This window comes from Heptranchias perlo, unplaced genomic scaffold, assembly GCF_035084215.1.
Source record: "Heptranchias perlo isolate sHepPer1 unplaced genomic scaffold, sHepPer1.hap1 HAP1_SCAFFOLD_60, whole genome shotgun sequence".
Taxonomy (NCBI): Eukaryota; Metazoa; Chordata; class Chondrichthyes; order Hexanchiformes; family Hexanchidae; genus Heptranchias; species Heptranchias perlo.
Window position 1 is genome coordinate 800,493 of NW_027139623.1, and position 25,755 is coordinate 826,247.

The 25,755-nt window shown below is 42.2% G+C and overlaps 1 protein-coding gene across 1 annotated transcript; it reads right to left on the bottom strand.

The window, feature by feature from the left end:
* Positions 1-13,510: 13,510 nt before the first annotated feature.
* On the bottom strand, positions 13,511-23,556 carry LOC137316672 (scavenger receptor cysteine-rich type 1 protein M130-like). Its single transcript, XM_067980518.1, has 5 exons — positions 23,550-23,556; positions 22,463-22,777; positions 19,862-20,167; positions 16,040-16,354; positions 13,511-13,962 (listed from the first exon to the last, which is right to left on the bottom strand). The coding sequence occupies exons 1-5, from the start codon at positions 23,554-23,556 to the stop codon at positions 13,511-13,513; spliced, it is 1,395 nt and encodes a 464-aa protein (XP_067836619.1).
* Positions 23,557-25,755: the final 2,199 nt, after the last annotated feature.

Sequence of the window (25,755 nt, forward strand, 5' to 3'; positions counted from 1 at the left end):
TGTGAGTGTCGGATTCAGTCTGTATCTCTCAGTCTCTGGTACTGTGTGAGTGTGGGATTCATAATTTATCTGTCAGTCACTGGTACATTATGAGAGTGAGTGATTCATTCTCGATCTGTCAACTGTGGTGACAGATAGAGAATGAATGTGAGATTTATTCTGTATTTGTCTATAATTATTCTCTCAGATTACATTATGGCGTTCAATACTGTAGCTTTAATAGCTCAATGTTTAAACAGTTTTTCTCATTATTTAATTGGTAAATATGGATAAACTTTAGGATTTGGTGCTGGAGGTTTTTTAATCAGATAATTTGTGTGCTCTTTGGACTACTATTAAATCAGTATCTCTGTGAGTACTATTGTGAATCATAATATATATTTCAAACTGATGGTGATTTTTGAATTGGTATATAATGTGTAGCTCAGTCTGTACTATTGTAGTCGATACTCTGTCTTTCAGTCTAATATTGTATGAGATTTTTGGACTGGTATGTAATGTGTATCTCAGTCTGTACTAATAGAATTGATACTGTATCTTTAAATCTCATACTATGAGTTTATTATAAACTGGTATCTAATGTGTTTCTCAGGTTACACTGTCACAGCATTTCTCAATCTGATACTGTACGAGAGTGTTGGACTTGTTTGCAATTTGTCTCTCATGATAAACTATTCGAATGGATACTGCATGTATTAAACTCACATGTGTGAGAGTTGTAACTCAGTCTGCAGTAATGCGACTGTGAGATTAATTCTGTATCTGTCAGTCTGTGGTGCTGTGAGTGAGTGTGGGATTCATTCTGTATCTGTCAGTCTCTGGTACTGTGTGTGAATGAGGGATTCATTCTGTATCTGTCATTCTCTGGTACTGTGTGTGAGTGTGGGATTCATTCTGTATCTGTCAGTCTCTGGTACTGTGTGTGAGTGTGGGATTCATTCTGTATCTGTCAGTCTCTGGTACTGTGTGTGAATGAGGGATTCATTCTGTATCTGTCAGTCTCTGGTACTGTGTGTGAGTGTGGGATTCATTCTGTATCTGTCAGTCTCTGGTAATGTGTGTGAGTGTGAGATTCATTCTGTATTTGTCAGTATGTGGTACTGTGAGTGAGTGTGGGATTTATTCTGTATCTGTCAGTCTCTGGTACTGTGTGTGAGTTGGGATTCATTCTGTATCTGTCATTCTCTGGTACTGTGTGTGAGTGTGGGATTCATTATGTATCTCTCAGTATGTGGTACTGTATGTGAGTGTGAGACTCATTCTGTATCTGTCAGTCCCTGGTACTGTGTGTGAGTTTGGGATTCATTCTGTATCTGTATGCAATTTTCCACTCAGATTATATTTATGATGTTGAAAACTACAATTTAAATGATGTAATCCTGACATAGTTTTTCTCATTATTTAATTGTTAAAATGGATACACTTTAGGATATGATGTAGGTTTTAGTCAGATAATGTGTGCACTTTTTGGACTACTCTTAAATCTGTATCTCTGTGAGTACAATTTTGAGTGACAATATATCTTTCAAACTGATATGTTGACATAGTAGCTATAATGTGTACCTCAGTCTAAAATAATGGAATTGATACAGTATCCCTCAATCTAATACTGTATGAGATATTTGGACTGGTATGTAATGTGTATTTCAGTCTGTACTAATAGAATTGATACTGTATCTTTAAATCTCATACTATGAATACATTATAAACTGGTATCTAATGTGTTTCTCAGGTTAAACTCTCACAGCATTTCTCAATCTGATACTGTATGTGAGTTCTGGGCTAGTATTCAATTGGAATCACACGGTACATCGTTGGATTCATTCTGTACCTTTTCAATCAGGTACCATGTGTGATTTCTATCTGATATTTAATGTTGCCCTGTTGTGAGATTGACACAGTGCTTTTCAATCGGAGAGTGTGATTTTGGACTGGGATTTTTGTATTTCCCTGTCAGCGGGACTGAGTTAGGGGGAAATGGAACAGTATCTACTTCACCTGCTCTGTTTGACAGTTGGATTGAAAATGTGTCTCTGGAACTTGGGAACAGTGTGGGACTGACTACTTCTGCTGTCTGAGACTGTGGAACTGATGACCTGTCTGTGTCTCTGTGCTCTCTGTGAGTGATAGTGTACCTACTGTGTGTGAGAAGGAGCTGGCTGCACTGTTCCTTCTGCTTTGGCTGGAGGAAACATCACATTTATTCTGGGTCCTTCAAGGATTTGCCTGTATAAATAAAATATTCTCTCATTACTCAAGAACAGGTGAGGTAGAAAATACAAAAGTGATCAGTTTAATATCTCTGTTAATGATCATTCTGAATATCGACAAATGAAAACCAGCGATACAAACAGTGTCAGTGTCTGACTCCACTGCAGTACTGCATCACTCAGCTTCTGCACACCAGGTGTGTTGGACGATTTTAAAAAATGATTGACATCCAGACACAAACCATACCCTCCACTGATTCAGCCAATGGGAACATCCATCCTGCATCTAGTCTGTCTCGTCCTGTTAGAATTTTATATGTTTCAATGAGATCACCTCTCATTCTTCTAATCTCCAGTGAATATAGGCCTTGTCGACCCAATCTCTCCTCAAACGTCAGTCCTGCCATCCCAGGAATCAGTCTGGTAAACCTCCGTTGCATTCCCTCCATGGCAAGGACATCCTTCCTCAGATAAGGAGACAAAAACTGCACACAATACTCCAGATGTGGTCTCACCAAAGCCCTGTAAAACTGCAGTAAGACATCCCTGCTCCTGTACTCAAATCCTCTTGCAATGAAGGCCAACATACCATTCACCTTCCTAACTGCTTGCCGCACCTGAATGCTCGCTTTCAGCGACTGGTGTACAAGGACACCCAGGTCTCGTTGCAACTCCCCTTTTCCCAATCTATCTCCATTCAGAAAATAATCTGCCTTTCTGTTTTTTTCAACCAAAGTGGATAACCTCACATTTATCCACGTTATACTGCATCTGCCATCTTCTTGCCCACTCACCCAACTTGCCTAAATCACATTGGAGCCTCTTTGCATCCTCCTCACAGCTCACATTCCACCCCAGCTTTGTGTCGTCTGCAACGTTTTAAGTATTCGGACCACAGCACAGTCTACTTTCTGGGGCGATCAATTAGTGTCAGCTGTGCCTCGGTTGATAACTCGCTCGCCTGAGTCATGAAGGTCGTGGGTATAAAGTTCCACTCCAGAGACTTGAGCAACTAACGCAGCCTGACGCTCCCAGTGCGGTGCTGAGGGAGTGCTGCACTGTCGGAGGTGCCGACCTTCAGATGAGACTTCATACCGAGGCCCCGACTGCCCTCTTAGGTGGACGTGAAAGATCCAATGGCATTATTTGGTAGAAGAGCATGGGATTTGTCCCCGATATCCTGGCCCATATTTATCCCTTAACCAACATCATGAAAACACAGATGATCTGGCTATTGATACATTGCTGTTTGCTGGGCGCAATTTGGCTGCCGCCTTTCCAACAGCTGGAGGTGGATAAGAGTGAGACAGCATACAGAGGAAGCTAGATAAAGGTGAGACTGAGCACAGTGATACAGAGAGACTCCAACATAAAGGCGAGAGGGAGTACACTGAGTGATGCACAGGGAAATAGATTAAGGTGAGACTGTGTGTAGAGTGGTGACACCAACAGAGGGAGATGGATATAAGTGTGAGTGATACAGAGGGCGATAGATAAAGGTGAGAGTGAGTGATACAGAGGGAGATGGATAAAGGGGTGAGTAATACAGAGGACGATAGATAAAGGTGAGAGTGAATGATACAGAGGGAGATGGATAAAGGTGTGAGTAATACAGAGGACGATAGATAAAGGTGAGAGTGAATGATACAGAGGGAGATGGATAAAGGTGTGAGCAATACAGAGGACGATAGATAAAGGTGAGAGTGAGTAATACAGAGGGAGATTGATAAAGGTGAGAGTCAGTGATACAGAGGGAGATTGATAAAGGTGAGAGTGAGTGATACAGAGGGAGATGGATCAAGGTGTGAGTAATACAGAGGACGATAGATAAAGGTGAGAGTGAGTGATACAGAGGGAGATTGATAAAGGTGAGAGTCAGTGATACAGAGGGAGATTGATAAAGGTGATAGTCAGTGATACAGAGGGAGATTGATAAAGGTGAGCGTGAGTGATACAGAGGGAGATGGATAAAGGTGTGAGTGATACAGAGGGAGATGGATAAAGGTGTGAGTAATACAGAGGACGATAGATAAAGGTGAGAGTGAGTGATACAGAGGGAGATGGATAAAGGTGAGAGTGATTGATACAGAGGGAGATTGATAAAGGTGAGTAATACAGAGGACAATAGATAAAGGTGAGAGTGAGTGATACAGAGGGAGATTGATAAAGGTGAGAGTGAGTGATACGGAGGGAGATTGATAAAGGTGAGAGTGATTGATACAGAGGGAGATTGATAAAGGTGAGTAATACAGAGGACAATAGATAAAGGTGAGAGTGAGTGATACAGAGGGAGATGGATCAAGGTGTGAGTAATACAGAGGACGATAGATAAAGGTGAGAGTGAGTGATACAGAGGGAGATTGATAAAGGTGAGAGTCAGTGATACAGAGGGAGATTGATAAAGGTGATAGTCAGTGATACAGAGGGAGATTGATAAAGGTGAGCGTGAGTGATACAGAGGGAGATGGATAAAGGTGTGAGTGATACAGAGGGAGATGGATAAAGGTGTGAGTAATACAGAGGACGATAGATAAAGGTGAGAGTGAGTGATACAGAGGGAGATGGATAAAGGTGAGAGTGATTGATACAGAGGGAGATTGATAAAGGTGAGTAATACAGAGGACAATAGATAAAGGTGAGAGTGAGTGATACAGAGGGAGATTGATAAAGGTGAGAGTGAGTGAAACAGAGGGAGATTGATAAAGGTGAGTAATACAGAGGACAATAGATAAAGGTGAGAGTGAGTGATACAGAGGGAGATGGATGAAGGTGAGAGTGAGTGATACAGAGGGAGATTGATAAAGGTGAGAGTGAGTGATACAGAGGGAGATTGATAAAGGTGAGAGTGAGTGAAACAGAGGGAGGTGGATAAAGGTGAGAGTGAGTGATACAGAGGGAGGTGGATAAAGGTGAGAGTGAGTGAGGCAGAGGGAGATGGATAAAGGTGAGATGAGTGATACAGAGGGAGGTGGATGAAAGTGAGATTGAGTGATGCAGAGGGAGATGGATAAAGGTGAGATGAGTGATACAGAGGGAGATGGATAAAGGTGAGTAATACAGAGGACAATAGATAAAGGTGAGAGTGAGTGATACAGAGGGAGATGGATAAAGGTGAGAGTGAGTGATACAGAGGGAGATTGATAAAGGTGAGAGTGAGTGATACAGAGGGAGATGGATAAAGGTGAGTAATACAGAGGACAATAGATAAAGGTGAGAGTGAGTGATACAGAGGGAGATGGATAAAGGTGAGAGTGAGTGATACAGAGGGAGATTGATAAAGGTGAGAGTGAGTGATACAAGAAGGAGATTGATAAAGGTGAGAGTGAGTGATACAGAGGGAGATGGATAAAGGTGAGTAATACAGAGGACAATAGATAAAGTTGAGCGTGAGTGATACAGAGGGAGATGGATAAAGGTGAGAGTGAGTGATACAGAGGGAGATTGATAAAGGTGAGAGTGAGTGATACAAGAGGGAGATTGATAAAGGTGAGAGTGAGTCAATACAGAGGGAGATTGATAAAGGTGAGAGTGAGTGATACAAGAGGGAGATTGATAAAGGTGAGAGTGAGTGATACAGAGGGAGATTGATAAAGGTGAGAGTGAGTGATACAAGAGGGAGATTGATAAAGGTGAGAGTGAGTGATACAAGAGGGAGATGGATGAAGGTGAAACTGTGTACAGTGAGTGGAGAGGTCGATGGGGGTCAGATGACAAGAGTCGAGAAGAGGACAAAACACAGTGGGTGACACGGAGAAGAAACTTAGAGCCTATTTCTCTTATTCTCAATTGTTGGAGCTTCTCAGCTTTAAGGAAGAAAGAACTTAGATTTACAAACCGTGCTTTTCCCACATCTGCAAGACGTCTGCAAATACTTTCAGTCCATGAAATTATTTTTCAAGTTTAATTCTTGTGCAAGCAGCCGCAAATAACAAATGAGATCCATGCCGATATCATTTGTTCTGACGATGTTGGTTGAAACATAGGATGAGGAGTCGGCCATTCTGCCCCTCCTGCAATCACCGCCATTCTATTACATCACGGGTGATCAGCACCTCAACTCCATTTACCCGCCTTTGATCAATTTTCCATGATACCCTCACCTAACAAAAACATATCGATCTCATCCTTGACAATTCCAATTGACCCAACATCCGCAGTCTATTAGAGGAGAAAGTTCCAGATTTCTAGAACCCTTTGAGTTAAAAAGTGGTTCTTGATTTCGCTCCGAAATGGCCCTAATTTTCCGATTTTGCTCCTTTGTTTTGGATTTGCCCACCAGATGGAGTAGTTTCTCCTTATCTACCCTATCGAATGTTTTATCATTTTAAACACGTCAATTAGATTACGCATCAAGCTTTTGCTTGTATCGTCAGCAAACTTGGATAAATTACACTCGGTCCCTTCATCTAATTCATTAATATAGATTGTAAATAGCTGAGGTCCAAGCACTGATCCATGCGGCATCCCACTAGTTACAGCCTGCCAACCTGAAAATGACCCGTTTATCCTTACACTCTGTTTCCTGTCCGTTAATAAATCCTCTATCTATGCTAATATATTACGCCCAACCCTATGAGACCTTACCTTGTGTAACAACCTTTTATGTGGCAACTTATTGAATGCCTTTTGAAAATACAAACATACTAATGCTGTATTAATATTATTCGTCACAGTCAGATACAGTTAGTTGAATACCGATTGCTGGTCAGGTTATCCTAACTTGTGACTTCTTGCAATAAAAGCAGATGAAATCTTTCTCATTATTGTTGTTAATGTAAGATTTAAACTCCAAACTCAGAAGATATTCTAATGTCTAACGTTTTAATTTGAATTCATAACATGGGAGGCCCAATTGTCCATTCTGAATTCAAATTCTGGAAGATTTCAGGAAAAGCTTGGAATATGAAGCAATTCGATCGTCATGTGAAAGAAAAAAAAGGTAATTTTTGATTATATTGGCAGTTGATTATCCTTACCTGTGACTTCAATGCAAAGAAAATTCAGGCAAGGTGTTTAAGCGGAAAGCTAGATTATCCATTGAAGTCAATTGAAAGGAAAATTTGGCGGTAGAACGGGCGTTTTACTCCGTCACCGAAGTTAAAAGTTTCGCCAATAAACGGGAAGATGAAGAAATTGTATGTTACAAAAAAGGGGAACTGGAATTCTTTAGCTTTTACCTCATAATTGCTTTCGAGGTGGTTCAGAGAAGGTTCACTCGACTGATTCCTGGGATGAGGGGGTTATCTTATGAGGAAAGGTTGGACAATTTGGGCCTGTATACACTGGAGTTTAGAAGAATGAGAGGTGATCTTATTGAAATATATAAGATCCTGAGGGGACTAGAAGCGGTAAATGTTGAGGGGATGTTTCCCCTTGTGGGAGGGATTAGAACTAGGGGGCCACGGTTTAAAAATAAGGGGTGTCCCATTTAAGCGGAGATGAGGAGATTTTTTTTCTCTCCGAGGGTCGTGAGTCTGTGGAACTCCCTTCCCAGAGAGCGGTGAAGGCATGGTCATTGAATATTTTTAAGGTTGAGTTAGAGAGAGCCCTGATTAACAAGGAGGTCAAAAGTTATAGTAGGTAGACGGGAAAGTAGATTTGAGGTCGTAATCAGATCAGCCATGGTCTTATCAAATGGCAGAGCAGGTGCGAGGGGCCGAGTGGCCTACTCCTGCACTTAGTTTGTATGTTCTGTGGGAGCGACTTATGAGTTTCCACTGCTCTTATTGTGAAAAAAGTATTTCCTGATGTTACTCCTGAACGATTTAACTCGAATTTTAAGATTGTTTCGATTTATTCTGGATCTCTCCACCAGGGGAAATCGATTATCTGTATACACCTTATCGATTCCTCTGATCCTTTTAAATACATTGTCTAAATCGACCCCTTTACCTTCTAAGCTCAAGGGAATACAACCCATGTTTAGGTAACCTGTATTCATAATGCAATCCTTTTAGCCCCGGTATCATTCTGGTGATTCTGCACTGCGACCCGTCCAAGGCCAATATTTCCTTTCTGAGATGCGGTGCCCAGAACTGAACGCAATACTCCAGGTGGGATCTAACCAAGGCTGTAAAACTGATGCATAACTTAAACGCCTTTGTTTTTCAACCCCCTTGAAATAAAGGCCAGCATTCCATTAGCCTTTCTGATTATTTTCTTACCTGTCCACTACCTTGCAGTGTTGGAACTGAGTACACAGTGAAGGAACGAACCCTTTCTTGACAACATTCTGAGAGGAGAATACAGACCATATAGTCATGAATTAAAGTATCTTCATTATCCTCGTGTCCTTAATAACAGCATTTAATCAGTAGACATAATGTATGCAAATTATTACGAGATAGAGTTAACTGCCAGATCCAGTAAAGAAGGTTACAAAGGCAATTTATTTATGTCATGGTAATTCCACATTAATTAGTTGTCTGGTTCCAATTTGCTCGTTTACACCAGTGTCCTATATTGACACCAATTGGCTAGATTAGTTTATGATTAGAGTCATTATGTAGCTGGCTCAAGACAGCATTCGGCGTCCTGTATTGTGAGTTCATCTTACCGCTAATATATTAGCAGCTTTGAGCATTTAACCCAGGAACCTATATAATCTTATCATTATGAGTTGCCGCAGTGGGAATGGTTGCCTCGCCTTCCAGTGAGATGATGGTCTTAACCCAGCTTCATCATTAGATAAATTTAAAACAGAAATAGACAGTTTCCTAGAAGTAAAGGGAATTAGGGGTTATGGGGAGCGGGCAGGAAATTGGACATGAAGCTGAGTTCGGATCGGTCAATGCCCTGTGGGTGGCGGAGAGGGCCCAGGGGCTATGTGGCCGGGTCCTGCTCCGACTTCTTGTGTTCTTTAGATTTGTGGTTGGGATCAGATCAGCCATGATCTTATTGAATGGCGGAGCAGGCTCGAGGGGCCGATTGGCCTACTCCTGCTCCAATTTCTTATGTTCTTATGTTCTTATGTACAGAATGGGGGTGGTGCGATATCCGCTCCCTACTGTGGCCAAAGTGGTGAGCGATCGTCAGTAGGTGTGATATCTCTTCACTCCTGGATCCTCAGCTCTTAGGTAGGCCCTCCTTCCACGGACAGCTGTAATCTTAGGGAAACTAATACATTAAAATTACAAATTTGTACCTACCTCCATCTGACTGGTATAGCCAACAAGATTAAGGAAGTCGCACCACAATTGTGTAGGGCTTTGGTGAGACTAAACCTGGAATGTTGTGTACAGTTTTGATCTCCTTATCTATGGAAGGATATGCTTGCCTGAGTGGCAGAGCAACGAAGGTTCATTAGATTGATTCCTGGAATGAGTGGGTTGTCCTATGAGGAGAGATTTAGTAGAATGGGCCTGTACTCTCTTGAGTTTAGAAGAATGAGAGGTGATTTCATTGTAGATACTGGAGGGGGCTTGACAGGTTAGATGCTGAGAGGCTGTTTCCCCTGGCTGGAGAGTCCAGAACTAGGGGACATAGTCTCAGGATAATGGGTCGGCCATTCAAGACGTAGACGAGAAGGAATTTCTTCACTCAGAGGGTTGTGAATTCTCTACCCTCGAGGGCTGTGGATGCTCAGTCGTTGAGTATATTCAAGGATGAGACTGATGGATTTGTGGACGCTAATTGAATCAAGGGATATGGGGATTGGGCGAGAAAGTGGAGATCAGCCACATCCGAAAGCTTGTGATTTCAAATAAAGCTGTTGGACTATAACCTGGTGTTGCAAGACTCCTTACATTTGTCCACCCCAGTCCATCACTGGCATCGCCACATCACATTCAATACCTGCAACTGCACATTTCTATCACTAGATGGAACTCCAAAAGCCACTGATTCCTACACTTAGACACACAGCGGCACGATTCAGGCAGCACCTCAGCCCCAATTCCCTGTTAATATTCTTCCGGGATTACAGTGCCCCTGAATGTCTTAAAAAATGTTTTTCGTATCATGGTTAGCTGTGTCAGGATATTGATTTCTCCTTGCTCCTACTTTTGTTCGCCCACCAAAAATGTTCTCTCTTTCGCGATAACACGGGCGACAACGGATGGGCCGCCCGTTTTACACAACGCCCGAGCTTCGTTTCCTTGGTGAGATGTAAATCGATCTGCCTGTGCTCTATCGCTTGTATTGCTCCACCGCCGATTTCACCCCACATTCTGCAGGCCATTCCCCCCCAAACCATTGCATCCGCCATCCAAAGGCTACCTCATGTCTGCGAATAGATGCCGAAATATTTCTGGCGTGTTTTTTATTCTCTGAATGGAGTTTTACTGTTGCTTGTGTAATAATTGATTCATTAATAAATAGCTTGTCAGCATAAACTCGCTTTCTCATTTAATCGTTATTATAATTGGTTTTATTGATTTGTCATTCTGACTATGTACGTTTGGTTCTTTTTGTATTTGTTTGAACTGAAAATAATATGCGAAATATGCTTTATTTCATTATATTTACCATTTTCATTCCTGCCACTTAATGGTAAGTCATTGTACTGGAGATTATGAGTCAACAAGAAAGCATAATATTATGAAGCATAATTCAAATGGACAAGGGCACGGCGGACATCTCAATGACTCACACTGGAGAGGTCGAGTAATAATATGCATTGATATACATTAATATAACTTAGGTCTCTGCACACATTTTCCCATTATAAATTTCAATGTGCACATTTCTATGTAAATTGTCACGCTGAAGTCCGATCTATTCACCCTTGGTACTGTAGCACCACGGTTTTGCGTCTCTCATTTCCTCGGCCTGTACTGCAGAGGAGCTCAGATACTCCAATCAAGACCGAGTGTAATCTTCAGGGGAAGTCGCATTACAGGGTATTGGTTAATTGGATAAAGGTACGCATGCAACGATTCAGCCCCCGTTTTCAATGAAATACATTCTGTCGTTGTTTTTTTATTGAGTACTTTGACCTGATTACTTACAGTTGAATAGCAAAACGTGCAGTAACTTGGGAAGTGGGGCAGCAGAGTTGGTGGAAGCATCGGAAAGTCTCTGACGTACAAGTTGAGGAACTTAGAGAGGCAAAACTAAGGGATTAGTGGGTCACCACTGAAGGGGAGGTGCAATCACACTGTGTTATTTTTTCATAGAGCTCATTTTAAATGTGGAGCTAGGAATTTATAATGAAGTACCTTCATACAGAATTATGACAAAGATATGATAGCAAATATGCTACAAATTGAACACAAAGAATTTAACGCTAAGTTTTAACGAAACAGACGACGTTTTAAGCAGACTGATCTGTTGGTTATGGATTTCCATTGTGGATCAGCGGTCAATTCGACAGTATGCGCCTTTCTGAATCACGCAATTTAACTGGATCATTCAATACGGGTCAGTTCCGTGTGCACTTCCCATAACTACAAACTGCTCTCCCGATGCAGGCTGTCTGCTGCACTTGAATTATATCGCCGGTAATTTCCAGGATCGTTGAACCGTTTGCAATTTTCTGTTGCAGTGAAAACAAAAATAGACATTAATCATCGGCCAGACAAAAATGACTACTGTTCTTTTCGCCCAGAGAATGTCCTCAGGTCTTCGCCCGCTCTGCCAGTGTAGTTTTGGTGGAAGTTCGGCGGAGGAGTGGGAGAAGCAGCCAGGAAATTCTAATATATATATATATATATATATATTTAAATTTCAAAGCGGTGACATTAATATATTTAAGTAAAGGGATCGATTAGTATGTTACAACAATCGTTGTTACAACTACCGGACGCATATATCCCAATGTACAGCACATGTTAATTAATCAAATCTCACTACAAGATTGTAAAAAGACAATAAAATAAAGCACAGAGTCTTAAGTTCAATAACATCCGCAGTACACTCTCACCTGTGCTACTGTAGGTTTTATCTTTACGCCGATATTTTTTCGTCAATCCCCACGCAAGTAGAAATATAATCAGAACCAGGAAAACAGCAGCAAGGCAGAGGCGGATCAATACTTCCATGAAATTGTGTTCTGTAATGCAAACATTCCGAAATCTGTGACACCATTATTTCATTAACGTGAACCAGATTAACTAATGGCGCGCCGGAACTAGACAATTGATGGTCTTCAACCTGTCAGTAAAATATCCAGGGGTAGAAATTCGGCTTGAAGAGTAGTGCAAAACGGGCGGTATAATATCGCCCTTTATACTCCTCGTCTGATATTCAGGCACATTGGGCGCAAAATTGGGCAGTGTAGCGCCCGTTGTTTCGGCGCTCCACGGCCTCGCTGACATCCAAAATGGCGTCTTGGATGCGCACGCACCTCACTCACCTCGACCACTCATGTCAAGGCATTGAACTTCTCCCTCCACTGCATCAATGTTCGTGATGCTGTTCACCTGGCATTGATTTCGTCCCCCGCTGCCTCCCACTGCCTTTTGGATATATGTCTGGAGGACCTCTTGCTCCCCCACAGCGGATATAGGATGTCCCTCCTTCTGCCCACCTCTTGCACCAAGGCCTCTAGTGCATCAGCAGAGAACCTTGGTGCATGCACTCTCGCAGGCCTAGTACCAACTCAGATCGGCACATTGATGAGGTCTGGAGGATGTGGGATTTAGTAGTGCGCAACCTTTATTCAATGTTTTAACATAACTCATCAGTGTGTAAACATAGGGATAGGACCTGCATCTGTGTTTTACATGTGTGATGTCTGATATCTGTTCAGACTCCGTGCAGACAGTAGACTGTTATTTTCAGGAAATAACATGTACCAGCTACCTTTAAGAGATTTCTAAGAAACATCCTCCCTTTAAGAGATTGAGCTCCCCCTGGTGGTGGAAAGTGCGAATTGTATTGATTCCACGTGCAAGATCCTGAATGGAATGCTGTTTGCAGGTGAGCCCTCCGGCTGGCCGAAACTCGCAGGGGCCATTGGGCGCGGGGTAATAGAGCATCACGCTACCCGTGCCCAAAAACGGCCCTTATCCAACTTTTCCCCCATTGACTTCAAAAGGACTGAATATCAAGTGGGGCGTATAAACGTCGGCCCATGCGATCCTATCCATTTAGCATCCCCATCCAAGTTTCATGTGTTCCCCAAGCGCTGTGTGTGGATCTGCAGATACATCCCAGAAGTATGTTTGCTGTTATGCCCAATCCGACCATGCGCTGCAGGTAAATCAACAGAACTGTGATAGAGCTGGAGATAATGACCAGTGCTGACAATGACCTGAACGAACTGATCTAACTTTGTCTTTACAAGAGTATTCACAGCAATTTCAAACAGTCATTAACTAACTCGAGATGTCAGGTAAGGTGAACCTATCCACAATGAATCAAGTTGCTAACTGTACTCGTTCAATCTCTGCATCTCTTTCTCTTTCTGTCGGAGATACAACTAAAAGCATTTCAGAGATGGTTAAATAGAGAGAGAGAGATAGCGATGGGACGATTTTAGCTCTCAATAGACAATCTCGCTCACCTCTTACGTGTACATGGACTGGTTCACTACTGGTTGAGTTGATCAGCCATCCTGAATTCCTTGTTTGACAGTGACACGTGTAGTCTCCACTCCAGCTAACATTTACATCGTCGATGGTGAAGGTGATGTTATGAGTTCCTTTTGGTGCAGTTCGCGACAAAATGGGCTTAGATTCGCCAACTTTATTCAAATAAAAGGTGCCTCCTGCATAAAGACGCGAAGCCCAGCACATCATCGTTACGGTGTCTCCTTTCAGAAAGGGGCCAGATTTCCTTCCCAGTGAGAGAATGGGCTTTAATGGTCGACCTGAAATCAGAAATTCAGAATTAACATTTTCTGTGAATCAGGAACAGCGATGAGCAGAGTGTAAACCTCATTATAGGAATACTGTATATAAATATCTTTAATCTTGTGTCGGATCATCTACATTGCTGTTCTGTTCGCTGTCCTTATAATTTTCGATTCAATACGTACCACGAATGTTAAAAGATCACACTCTGAATTCCACTGTCAAAGGGAAAAACAGAGGTGATAGTTTTCCAATCTCAACCCTTCCCAAAGCAGGGTTACAGCAAAAAAATACAATTAATTGGATGTGAAAGATTTGGCAACTTTCTTTCTTTCTTTCTAACCTTCTGTCTGTTTTGCTCTCGCTGTCAAACACGCAGCATCAGTGTGTACCTGATCAAGCAACCGAAGTATCCTGTTTGTGATTGCAGTTGTGCTGACCCCAGTCGTTTGATTGGCAAATGCCACAGGTCGGTCTCCCGGCCTTCTCATTTTATAGAAGCCAGCCAAATAGATGAGCTCCCTTTCCCAAAATTGGCATTTCCATGGGAGGATTCAGCAAATCCACAATGCAGCTGCGTGCAGACAATTCCGCGTCGAGTTAAGTCCCAGTCATCAGCACGATGGTATGGCGTTCAATTGCAAAGAAATAGTTGGAATTTACAGGACAGAAACAGGCCATTTGGCCCAACGGATCCATGCCGGTGTTTATGCTCCATGTGAGCCTCCTCCCTCCCTTTTTATCTCACCCTATTAACATATCTTCCATTCCTTTCTCCCTCATGTGTTTATCCAGCTTCCCCTTAAATGCATCTACACTATTCGCCTCAACTACTCCTTGTGGGAGCGAGTTCCACATTCTCACCACTCCCTGGATGAAGATGTTTCTCCTGAGTTCGATATTGGATTGGTTAGTGTCAATCTTTTGTTCATGGCCCCTAGTTCTGGTCTCTCCCGCAATTGGAAACACCCTATCAAACCCTTATAAAAATCTTAAAGACCTCTATCACGTGACTCTCAGTCTTCCCTTTTCTAGAGAAAAGAGTCCCAGCCTGTTCAATCTTTCCTGATAGGTATAACCTCTCATTTCTGGTATGATAGAATCATAGAATGGTTACTGCACAGAAAGAGGCCATTCGTCCCGTTCAGCCCGTGCTAGCTCTTTGCAAGAGCAATCCAGTTAGTCCCACTCCTACCAGTACATCTTATTTGCACCTTCTCCAGTGCCTCCATATCATTTTATAGTGTGGAGACCAGATCAGCTTCAAGTGTGGTCGAACCATGGTTCTGTACAACTTTAGCGTAACTTCTCTGCATTCCAATTCTGTCCCTCTAGAATTGAACGCCAGTGCTTGGCTTGCTTTTTTATGGTCTTGTTAACCTGCGTCGCTACTTTTGGTGACGTGTGTATCTGTACCCCTGAATCTAGCTGCTCTACTTCCCCGTTTACACTCTTATTTCCCAAGGGCTACGTGGCCGTCTTATTCTTCCTAACAAAACGTGCCACCTCACATTGATCTATATTGAAATTCATCTGCCAATTCGGTACATTCTTCCCCTGGATGGACATCGTGGCACTTTTTGGAGGACAATAATTGTCCACTTCACTTTTTCAATGTGTAACGGAGACAGAACTGAATATTCACAGCGGCCCATGATCTCTCACATGCCTAGCGAATAAAGTAGGTCCTTCTGAATCGCCCCGTCCAGCTAAAAATTGGATGCATCCATTCAATAAACCCATTCAACGTTGCTTGCTAGAACATGCTGTGCAGAATCTGTTCTCCCTTCCAAGCATTAGGTCACCTGTCCTAATATCACCAATGCTACAGCGCAACAACAAAATCACAACTTTCCACATTGCTCAACGAGACTGCCAAATGATTGTCCAGGGTTTTGAAGTTTTAAAACTAGCATTTGCCAATTGCCTTGCAGAATTTACAATTTCAAGTTATAAAAAAAATCCAGGAAAATATGTCTGCTAAGTGGGATTATATACGATAATTCCATAACACATTAGTGTGGTTATCTGTAGTTCATATTTCTAACGAGTTGTGATACCGTCATCATATTTTTTAACAAACTGTAGCTCTACCTGAACAAATAACAGACGCCTCCTCGCCAGGACCACAGTTGTGTTGTCCCACCAAATTTGCTGGACACGTCCATAAAGTCGACTCGGTCCCTTTGCAATGAACATCATCCAGCCAAAAATGCCCAGACGCGGTTCCAAAATGAGCATTACCACGATCCGATTCGGCGGGTCCGCAGCCCAGTTGCCTACAAACAACGGTCGCATCGAGCATGTCCCAAGCATCATCGCAAACTGCTCCCCAAGTGTTATTAAAGTACACCTCCACTCTTCCGGAACAAGAGTCTGTCCCGTTTAACAAACGCATTGCGATCTCATCTAAAGGAGAAAGTGTTAAAAAAAAGTTGAAGTGTCTATTGAAACACTATTATGATTAAACTAATTCATGGGGTAGATAGAGATACGCTATTGCCTCTGGCGAGGGAGTCCAGAGAACGGTGAATAACCACAAATTTAGAGCTAGGTCATTCAGTGTTGATGCTATGAAACACTTCTTCACACAAAGGGGATTGGAAATCTGGAACTCTCTCCCCCAAAAAGCTGTGGAGGCTGGGGGTCAATTGAAAATTTAAAAACTGGGATTGATCGATTTTTGTTAGGCAAGGATATTAAATGTTACGGAATGAAGGCGTTAAGATGCAGATCAGCCATGATCTATTTGAATGGCGCAACAGGCTCGAGGGGCTGAATGGCCTACTCCTGTTCCAATCTTCATATTTATTAAACAAAAAGCAAAATAATGTCGTGAGCAATTTCGTTTCCCATGTTTCCATAATTTCCTCATGCCTTATTCACCAATATTTTTTTAAATCTGCACAAAGACAGTTGAAACCAGGGGATCGATTTCTATCTGCCTCACTGCTGATTGACTCGCCTCCAATCGGGAACGAATTATTTGGCTGTTACAGGAAGTAACTGCCTCGGTCTTAAGCTCTGGACTCGCCTCCCGAAACCAGTCCGCCTCTCACCATCTCTCTCTCCTCCTCTAAGATGCGCCTTAAAAACTCCCTCTTTGACCGAGAATTCGGTCACCTGTCCGAATAACTCATGTGTAGTGCCTTGGGATGTGAGACTACGTTAAAGGCGCTATGTGAACACACATTGTTGTTGTAGTGAAGGAGGTTAATTTCAAGGACTGGGTCGACGTAGCACCAAACGTTGATCAATATTTACCGCTTCAGGTATAAAATATGACAGCCTCGTTCCTTTAACACCTTGGCGGGGAGAAGGGGGCAAGTTTAACTCCAGGCGATAGTTTAAAACGAGCGATATCGTCGGGCTGTCTGATTTTATTCACAGTGAAGTCAATAGAATGGAAAATGGGAGCGAGGTGTATCGCGAGCAGTCGATCCGAGTTAACACTATCGCCAAGAGCATAAATTACTATCCTTGGATTTGAGGGATGCTCCACTCCTTTGAAGCATCTCCAATTATTTTTCACTTAACTTGTTCATTACCAATTAGCCTGTTTACAATGGGTCGAATTTTGCGGCGTACCTCGGAGCAAGGAGAGCATAGCGCTGTTTTTGTAATACAATTAACTTGCAACGTTCACCGTCAAACCCCTCTGCCTCATATTTACACACGACTGTCCCCATTCAAAAGATTAACTCACGCCATTTTCCTGTACTCACATCAGGAGCGGTGGTGTAGAATGTTGCCTAAAATTTAAGAGCAGCACAGAGATTTTCTGCGCAATTAATTCTAAAACGTTTTTTTCTCATGGAGAATTGCAATATACTTAAGCTGTCAGTCGCGGTTCACATTAATTACTTCCGGGTCCCCGCCCTCCATATGTCCAGAAGGGGCTGGCGCAACCTTCTTAATAGACATTTCACTGTTCTGCATAATAATGGGAGCAACAGTAGCAGCACAGGCAAGAAGCTCTGACACTGAGCTGAAGCCGCAGAGGATATCAGCTCACCCACTGTGATCTTATTGCTGGCGTTCCATTTGGACCGATTTGTATAATCTGGCATAGGCAAATGAACCCTGCTTTTAAATTTCGGTGTAACATCCAGTCAGCAAGCTGGGCGTGAAAGTCGGCGTAATTGAATGTCCTTACCTAAGAAAGAATATACTTGCCATAGAGGGAGTGCAGCGAAGGTTCACCAGGCTGATTCCTGGGATGGCAGGGACTGTCTTATGAGGAGAGATTTGGTCGACTGGGCCTGTACTCACTCGAGTTTAGAAGAATGAGAGGGGATGTCATTGAAACATATAAAATTCTGACAGGGTTAGACAGATTGGATGAAGGGAGGATGGTTCCCCTGGCTGGGGCGTCCAGAACGAGGGGGTCACATTCTCAGGATACGGGGGTAGGACATTTAAGACTGAGATAAGGAGACATTTCTTCACTCAGAGAGTGGTGAACTGTGGAATTCTCTACCACAGAAGAGGAGACCAAGTCACTGATTAGATATACGAAGGTGCTAGACAGATTTCTAGAAACAAAAGGCATCAAGGGGTACGGGGAGAGAGCGGGAATATGATATTGAGACAAAGGAGCAGCCATGATCATATTGAATGACGGAGCAGACTCGAAGGGTCGATTGGTTTCCTCCTGCTCCTATTTTCTATGTGCCTAACTTTGATGCCCAATTCATCCCGGAACAACTGTGCTCATTTGCGATAGAGGAGGAAATAGTGACTATTTTTTTTGTTCGTTCGTGGAATGTGGGCGTCGCTGGCAAGGCCAGCGTTGATTGTCCATCCCTAATTGCCCTTGAGAAGGTGGTGGCGAGCCACCTTCTTGAACAACTGAGTGGCTTGCTCAACCATTTCAGAGGGCGATTAGGAATCAACCACATTGCTGTGGGTCTGGAGTCACATATAGACCAGGTAAGGACGGTAGGTTTCCTTTACTTAAGGACATTAATGAACGAGGTGGGTTTTAACGACAACCTGGTAGTTTCATGGCCACCATTATTGATAACAGCTTTTTTTAAATTCCAGATTTTATTTAATTAAATTTAAATTCCCCTGTTGCCACAGCGGGATTTGAACTCATGATGCTAGAATAGTAGACTAGGCCTATTCGATTACTAGATCACGAACATAACCACTATGCTATGCTCACATCAACATGATAAACGGAGCTCACTTTCTATTTCCAAGAGTATTTGCAGCGATTCGAAATACCCATCAACTAACTTGGGATGTCAGGCTCGGTCAACGGGCCAAAACTGCATGAAATCGGCAATGTTAATCTCTGCAACTCTGCTCACTGAGAAAGAACTAAAAGCGTTTCAGAGAGGTAGAAAAAGAAAGAAAGAATGAAAGAAAGAAAATAAAGAAGGAAAGAAAGAAAGAATAAAAGAAAGATAGAAATAACAAAAAAATTGCGTTTAAAAAAACTCCTATCTGTTTCCAGCCAATGATGTCCTTTTTGAAGTACAGTCATTGTTGCAATGAAGGAAATGCGACAGCCATTTTGCGCACAACAATGTGATAATCTCTTTTCCTGATTAATGGTTGAGGATTAAATGTTGGCCAGGACCCCTGGAAGAACTCTGGCTGCTTTTCTTCGAAATTTACATCAACCTGAGACAAATCTTTCACATCAACTACAACTTGGTTTAATGCCTCTTCGGAAAGGCACCAACTTCCGAAAGTTGCAGCGCTCCCTCAGCACTGCACTGGGAGTGCTAGTCTAGATTTTGTGCTCAAGCATCTCAGTTTTGGATTTGTACCCATTACTCTTAGATAACCCCAGAGGCGAGATTGCTTCCAAATGAACAACAGCTGAGAGAGAGAAAGAGAGAGAGAGAATGCGATTACCATTCTCTCATGGACCAGAGATACCATTGGCTTATTCTTGCCTACCTCTTACGTTTGCATACACTGAATCGCTGCTGGTTGAGTTCACAAGTCTTCCTGATTTCCCTGTTTGATAGTGACACGTGTAGTCACCATCCTTGCTAACGTCTGCATCCTTGATGGTGAAGTTGATGCTGTAAGTTCCTTCTGGGGCAGTTCGGGATGCAATGGGATAAACTTCACCAACTTTCGTCAAATAAAAGGTGCTCCCGGTGTACAAACTCAAAGCCCTGCATGTCATCCTCACCGTGTCTCCTTTTAGAAAGATACTGGATTCCGTTTCCAGTGAGAGAATGGGCTTTAATGGTCGATCTGTAATCAAACGTTCAAAACTCACGTTAACTACGAACCAGGAACTATAATTGAGCGGATCCTAAATTTCATTATATGGAGGCAGCAATGCATTCAAATTGATTTTGGGTCACTTGTAACGACAAGTTCCTGTTCTATTCTCTTCTGTTCATCTCCAATTCAACACGCATCGTGAATGTCAAAAGATCACATCGAAACATAGAAAATAGGAGCAGGAGTAGGCCATTCGGCCCTTCCAGCCTGGTCCGCCATTCAATATGATCATGGCTGATCCTCTATCTCAATATCATATTCCCGTTCTCTCCCCATACCCCTTGATGCCTTTTGTGTCCAGAAATCTATCTAGCTCCTTCTTAAATATATTCAGTGACTTGGCCTCCACTGCCTTCTGTGGTAGAGAATTCCACAGGTTCACCACCCTCTGAGTGAAGACATTTCTCCTCATCTCAGTCCTAAATGTCCTACCCCATATCCTGAGACTGTGAACCCCTCGTTCTGGACTCCCCAACCAGGTGAAACATCCTCCCTGCATCCAGGGTTGCCCTGTAAGAATTTTATATGTTTTATTCACACTCTGAATTTCAATTGAAAATGGACAAACACAGTTCCGATTTTGCTTTCCCACTCTTCTTCATCACCGAACAGGAGCAGCGCACCCAAACCGTTCCCTCACTATCCCGAAAGGTGCACCATATCGTTATTCCTCCGTTTTGTACCCGAATGGTCCTTTTAAATTCCTTGCAATTCATCGTCAATGCTTAATTTTACTGAGGAGGTTGTATATGTAAATTGTACAGCAATTTCCTGATGTGCAATTAGAGAATGTGTCAGTCGGCAGCAAACGGGAACTCTTACCCCTATACGAATATTCGTCACTTGGGCTGCCATGGAAGCACTGTTATCTCTAATAGTTTATGATGTGACCATCACACCATAATTTAGCTGCATAATCCAGCACCCAAGCGCAGTACTCCAGGATAGCTGGAGTTGGTCAATTCGCTTCTCCCCTGTTCTGGTGGAAGCTAAATGTCTCGTTTTAACACTCCAAGAAAAGAAAGGAGTTTTTCCGGTATGATCAACAAATTATCTCCCTGATCCAACTTCACAAAAAGCAGATGAATTTCAGATTCATTGAAATCATTTGTCTTTTTTTGCCCTGTGAAGTAGCCCATAATTTTGCCGACATTAAAAGAAATTTGAAAAAAAAAACAATTATTGTGCCGGAAATTATTGGAAATTGTACTTTAGAGAGGTCATCTTCTATCTATACTGCTTTTCTTTTTCTTTATCTCTTTCTTTATTTCTTTCCTTCTTTCTTTCTACCGTTCTTTCGTTCTAACTTTCTTTCTTTATACTTTTCTTTGTCCTGTCCTTCCTCCCATCCTCCTTCCTACTTTTCTTCCGACCTTTCTTCTTTCTTTCCTTCATTCTTCCTTTCTTTCTTTCCTTCTTTCTTCCATTCTTACTTTCCTTCCTTCTTTCTTCCTTTCCTTCTTCCTTCTTCCTTTCCTTCTTTATTTCTTTATTCTTCATTCCCTTCCTTATATCCTTCCTTCTGCCTTTCTTTCTTTCCTTCTTTCCTTCTTCCTCTCTTCCCTTCATGCCTTTCTTTCTTTCTTTCTTTCTTTGTTTCCTTCTTTCTTTGCTTCTTCACATCTTATCATTCTTTCCTTCTTTCTTTCCTTCTTGCTTTCTTTCTTTCATTCATTCTTTCCTTCTTTCTTTCTTTCTTTGCTCCCTTATTTCCTTTCTTCCCCCTTTCTTTCCTTCTTGCTTTCTTTCTTTCATTCATTCTTTCCTTCTTTCTTTATTTACTTCCTTATTTCATTCCTTCCCCCTTTCTTTCCTTCTTTCTTTCTTCTTTCCTTCCCTTCTTGCTTTCTTCCTGTCCTTCTTTATTTACTTCTTTCTTTCCTTTTTACTTTCCTTCTTTATTCTTCATTTCTTTCTTAATTTCTCTCTTTCCTTCTTTCATTCCTTCTCCCTTTCTTCCTTTCGTTCCTCCTTTCTTTATTTCTTTCCTTCCTTCTCTCATTCTCTTTCTTTCCTTCCTTCCTTCTTTCTTTCTTCCTTTATTTGTTTCCTTCTTTCTTTCTACCGTTCTTTCGTTCTAACTTTCTTTCTTTGTACCTTTCTTACTTTCCTTCCGACCTTTCTTCTTCCTTTCCATCTTCCTTTCTTTCTTTCTTTCTCTCTTTCCTTCTTTCTTTCTCTCTTTCTTTCCTTCTTTCTTTCTTTCTATCTTTGTTTTCGTTAAGTTTTTCTCCTTGAATCAAAAAACGACGTGTTATGTACCTGAGCAAACGACCGACGCGTCCTCCTGGTGATTGCAGTTGTGCTGACCCAGGGCCTTTGATTTACACTGCCAAAGGTTGCTCTCCGACCCGTTGCATTGAACAGAATCCAGCCAAATAGAGGAGTTCCCTTCCCCAAACTGGGCCTTTCCAGGTGCGGATTCAGCAAACCCGCAATGCAGCTGTGCACAGACAACTTCAGCGTCGAATACATCCCAATCATCGTCACACACGGTTCCCCACCCGCGATTGTAATAGATCTCCACTCGTCCTGAACATGGCCTTTCTCCATTCACTAGTCTGACTTCAAGTTGTCCTGAGGGAGTTAAAACAAATGAATGCATTTAAATTACTGGGAATACAATTGTAGACACGTTCGAAAGGGAGGAATCTCAGAGAATGCTGCAAAAGGCGCCGAACATAGATTAGAGTCGACGTTGTGAAATTAGACTCGGGAGGGAACGCAAAATCGGAAGGCAGAATCGGAATTTCCCACTGTTATTCGACATCCCTGAAAATCAGTTATATTCAAGGGGATTTGGTAAATATTTCAAGCGGGAAAAATGACAGGGCTAATGGGGGAAGAGCAGGGGAATGGGACTAATTGGTTAGATCTTTCGAACAGCCTTCACCGGCACGATGGGCCGAATGGCTTCCTCCTGTGCTGTACCCACTGTGATACTATCATGATATGAAGTCACTGGAAATGAATATCCAGCGGGCGACCAATGCGATACCGCTTGTTCTGCGTCCCGACCCATGTTCAATTTTACTCCAGGGGTCGGCAGTTTACAACTAGCAGCTGCACCGGCACCAAAGGGCGAGTCGTTTCCTTTTGTTTCATAGACAGGGCTTTTCACCTTCAACCCCCACGGTTTCCTTCCCACTCAATTTGATGGACAGGATAATTGAGGTGTGCCTAGTCCACGTAAGGGAAAATCCCAGCCATAGAGTCGGAATGAAAAGGTCTTCCATAATCGAACATATTTTCCTTTCTCCAAATTTATATTCGTAACTCGTTGCAACCCAAAGGGCGACGGACAGCGAAACTTCAGTCCCTCACCGTGATGATGCATTAGTTTCCTTACCTGCCATTTCTTATTCGAAATCAATTATCATGCCTGCATAAAACAGGTAAAATCAATCTATCTCTACCTGAACAGATAACAGACGCCTCCTCGCCAGGGTTACAGTTGTGTTCTCCCAACGACTTTGCTCGGCACTGCCACAGAGTCGACTCGGTCCCTTTGCACTGAACATCATCCAACCAAAAAGACCCAGACGCGGTTCCAAAATGAGCGTTAGCAGGAACTGATTGGGCGGGTCCGCAGCCCAGTTGCCGACAGGCGACGTTCGCATCAAGCATGTCCCAATCATCATCGCACACAGCTCCCCAAGTGTTATTATAGTACATCTCCACTCTTCCGGAACAAGCGTCTCTCCCGTTCACCAATCGTAACGTGATCTCATCTAAATGAGGGAAGATTGAAAAGAGTCACCTTTTGTAATCCATTGAAACATTTCTTTACCGGAAAGTTTTTGTCTATTGTCTTTCCATATTTTCGTTTTCTATATTAACCTTTTTTAAACTGTAGAAATAGAGCAGAGTCTAGTGGATCGATTTCCCCGTCCTCCGCTCCTCACTATAACGGGGAGCAATTTAATTGGTTGTTATGGGAAGTTGGAAGCGAGGACTATAGTTCGCAGTCAACATAATGCGTCACTTTTCATTCACTGAAGTATTTTGAGCATAGTTATGAAACGGAACATCCTGCTTCTTAATTACACTTTCCTCTCATTTGAATTGTTGAGGATTAAGTAAAACGGGCCATATCGGATCGGCCATCGGTTATAAACCTTTCCCACTTTTTACTTCCACCGAAATCAAAAGAAATGGGAATCGGGAGCGATGTATAACGGACGGTTGAGCCAATATCGGCGGTTTTGCACTACAGCTAAAAGTTAAAATTATCCCTAGTGTTCTTCTCATTGTTCTTATTATTGTTGTTACTAGAATGAAATTAAAACGATAGCTATTTAGAACTCGCGGTCAATTGCAATGTATTAATTGTACTCGGCCCATAATCAGTTTGGAAATATGAAGGATTGTTATACCTGCAGAGACGACTTTCCACATAACTGTCAAATAAACTAAAAGAGAAAGAAAAGATTGTTACATCATCGGTTTAAACCCAGCAATATGAAAAATGCAATCGGATTGATATTAATATGTAGTTATCATTTTTATTATTTCGAAATATTATTGCAATTATTGTTACTATATTTACTGTCAGGTTTTAAATTATTTGCCTTAACGTTAAGCGGTTCTTTGGACATCACAAAAGGACTCATCACCTTTAAATTGTTGAAAAGAAATGATCCCATTGTCCCTCCCTACAAATCTAATCCTATCTGCACATCCTTCGATTCCTTTCTTCCTTGTGTGTTTATCTAGCTTCCTCTTAAATGCATCTCTGCCAGTTGCCTCAACTACACCATGTGGTAGCGAGTTCCACCGTCTAACCACTCCCTGGGTTCTCCTGAATTCCATATTTATTAGTGACTACCTAATATTTATGGCCTCTAGTTCTGGTCTTCCCCGCAAGTGGAAACACCATCTCTATATCTACCCTATCAAACCATTTGATAATCTTAAAGACCTCTATCCGGTCATCCCTCAGTCTGTTCTTTTCTAGAGAAAAGCGGCCCAGCCTGCTCAATATTTCCTGATAGGTATAACTTCTCAGTTCCAGAATCATCCGAGTAATTCTTTTTGCACTTTCTCCAGTCCCTCCATATCCTTTTTATAAAATGGAGATCAGATCTGTTCAGAGTACTCCAAATGTGATCTAAGCAAGATCAGTCATGGTCTAAATGAATGGTGGAATAAGCTCGAGGGGCCGAATGGTCAACACCTGTTCCTATGTCCCTATGTTCCACCTGGAGTGCTGTTTGCAGTTTTGTAACCCACGACAGAGTAGGTGTATAGATGTACTGTCCATAACATGGACATATCCCATAGTGCCTTTGCAATGACAGCTGCTGAGATACAGATCTGTATTACTGCTACCAATGACACAACACGATTGGTTACAGTAATCAAATTTATTTACATAAAAACTAACTGAATGATTTAGCAGTCTAGAGCAGTAGTTATTGAATTTCATTATTTTAGAGAAAAACGTCGACACTAACCTTGAGAAACGCTCAGCCGATCCCCAAAGATAACTAAAAGGAGAAAACATTAATTAGTTAAATGAACACCAACACCTTCAGACGATGAATATAACAAGC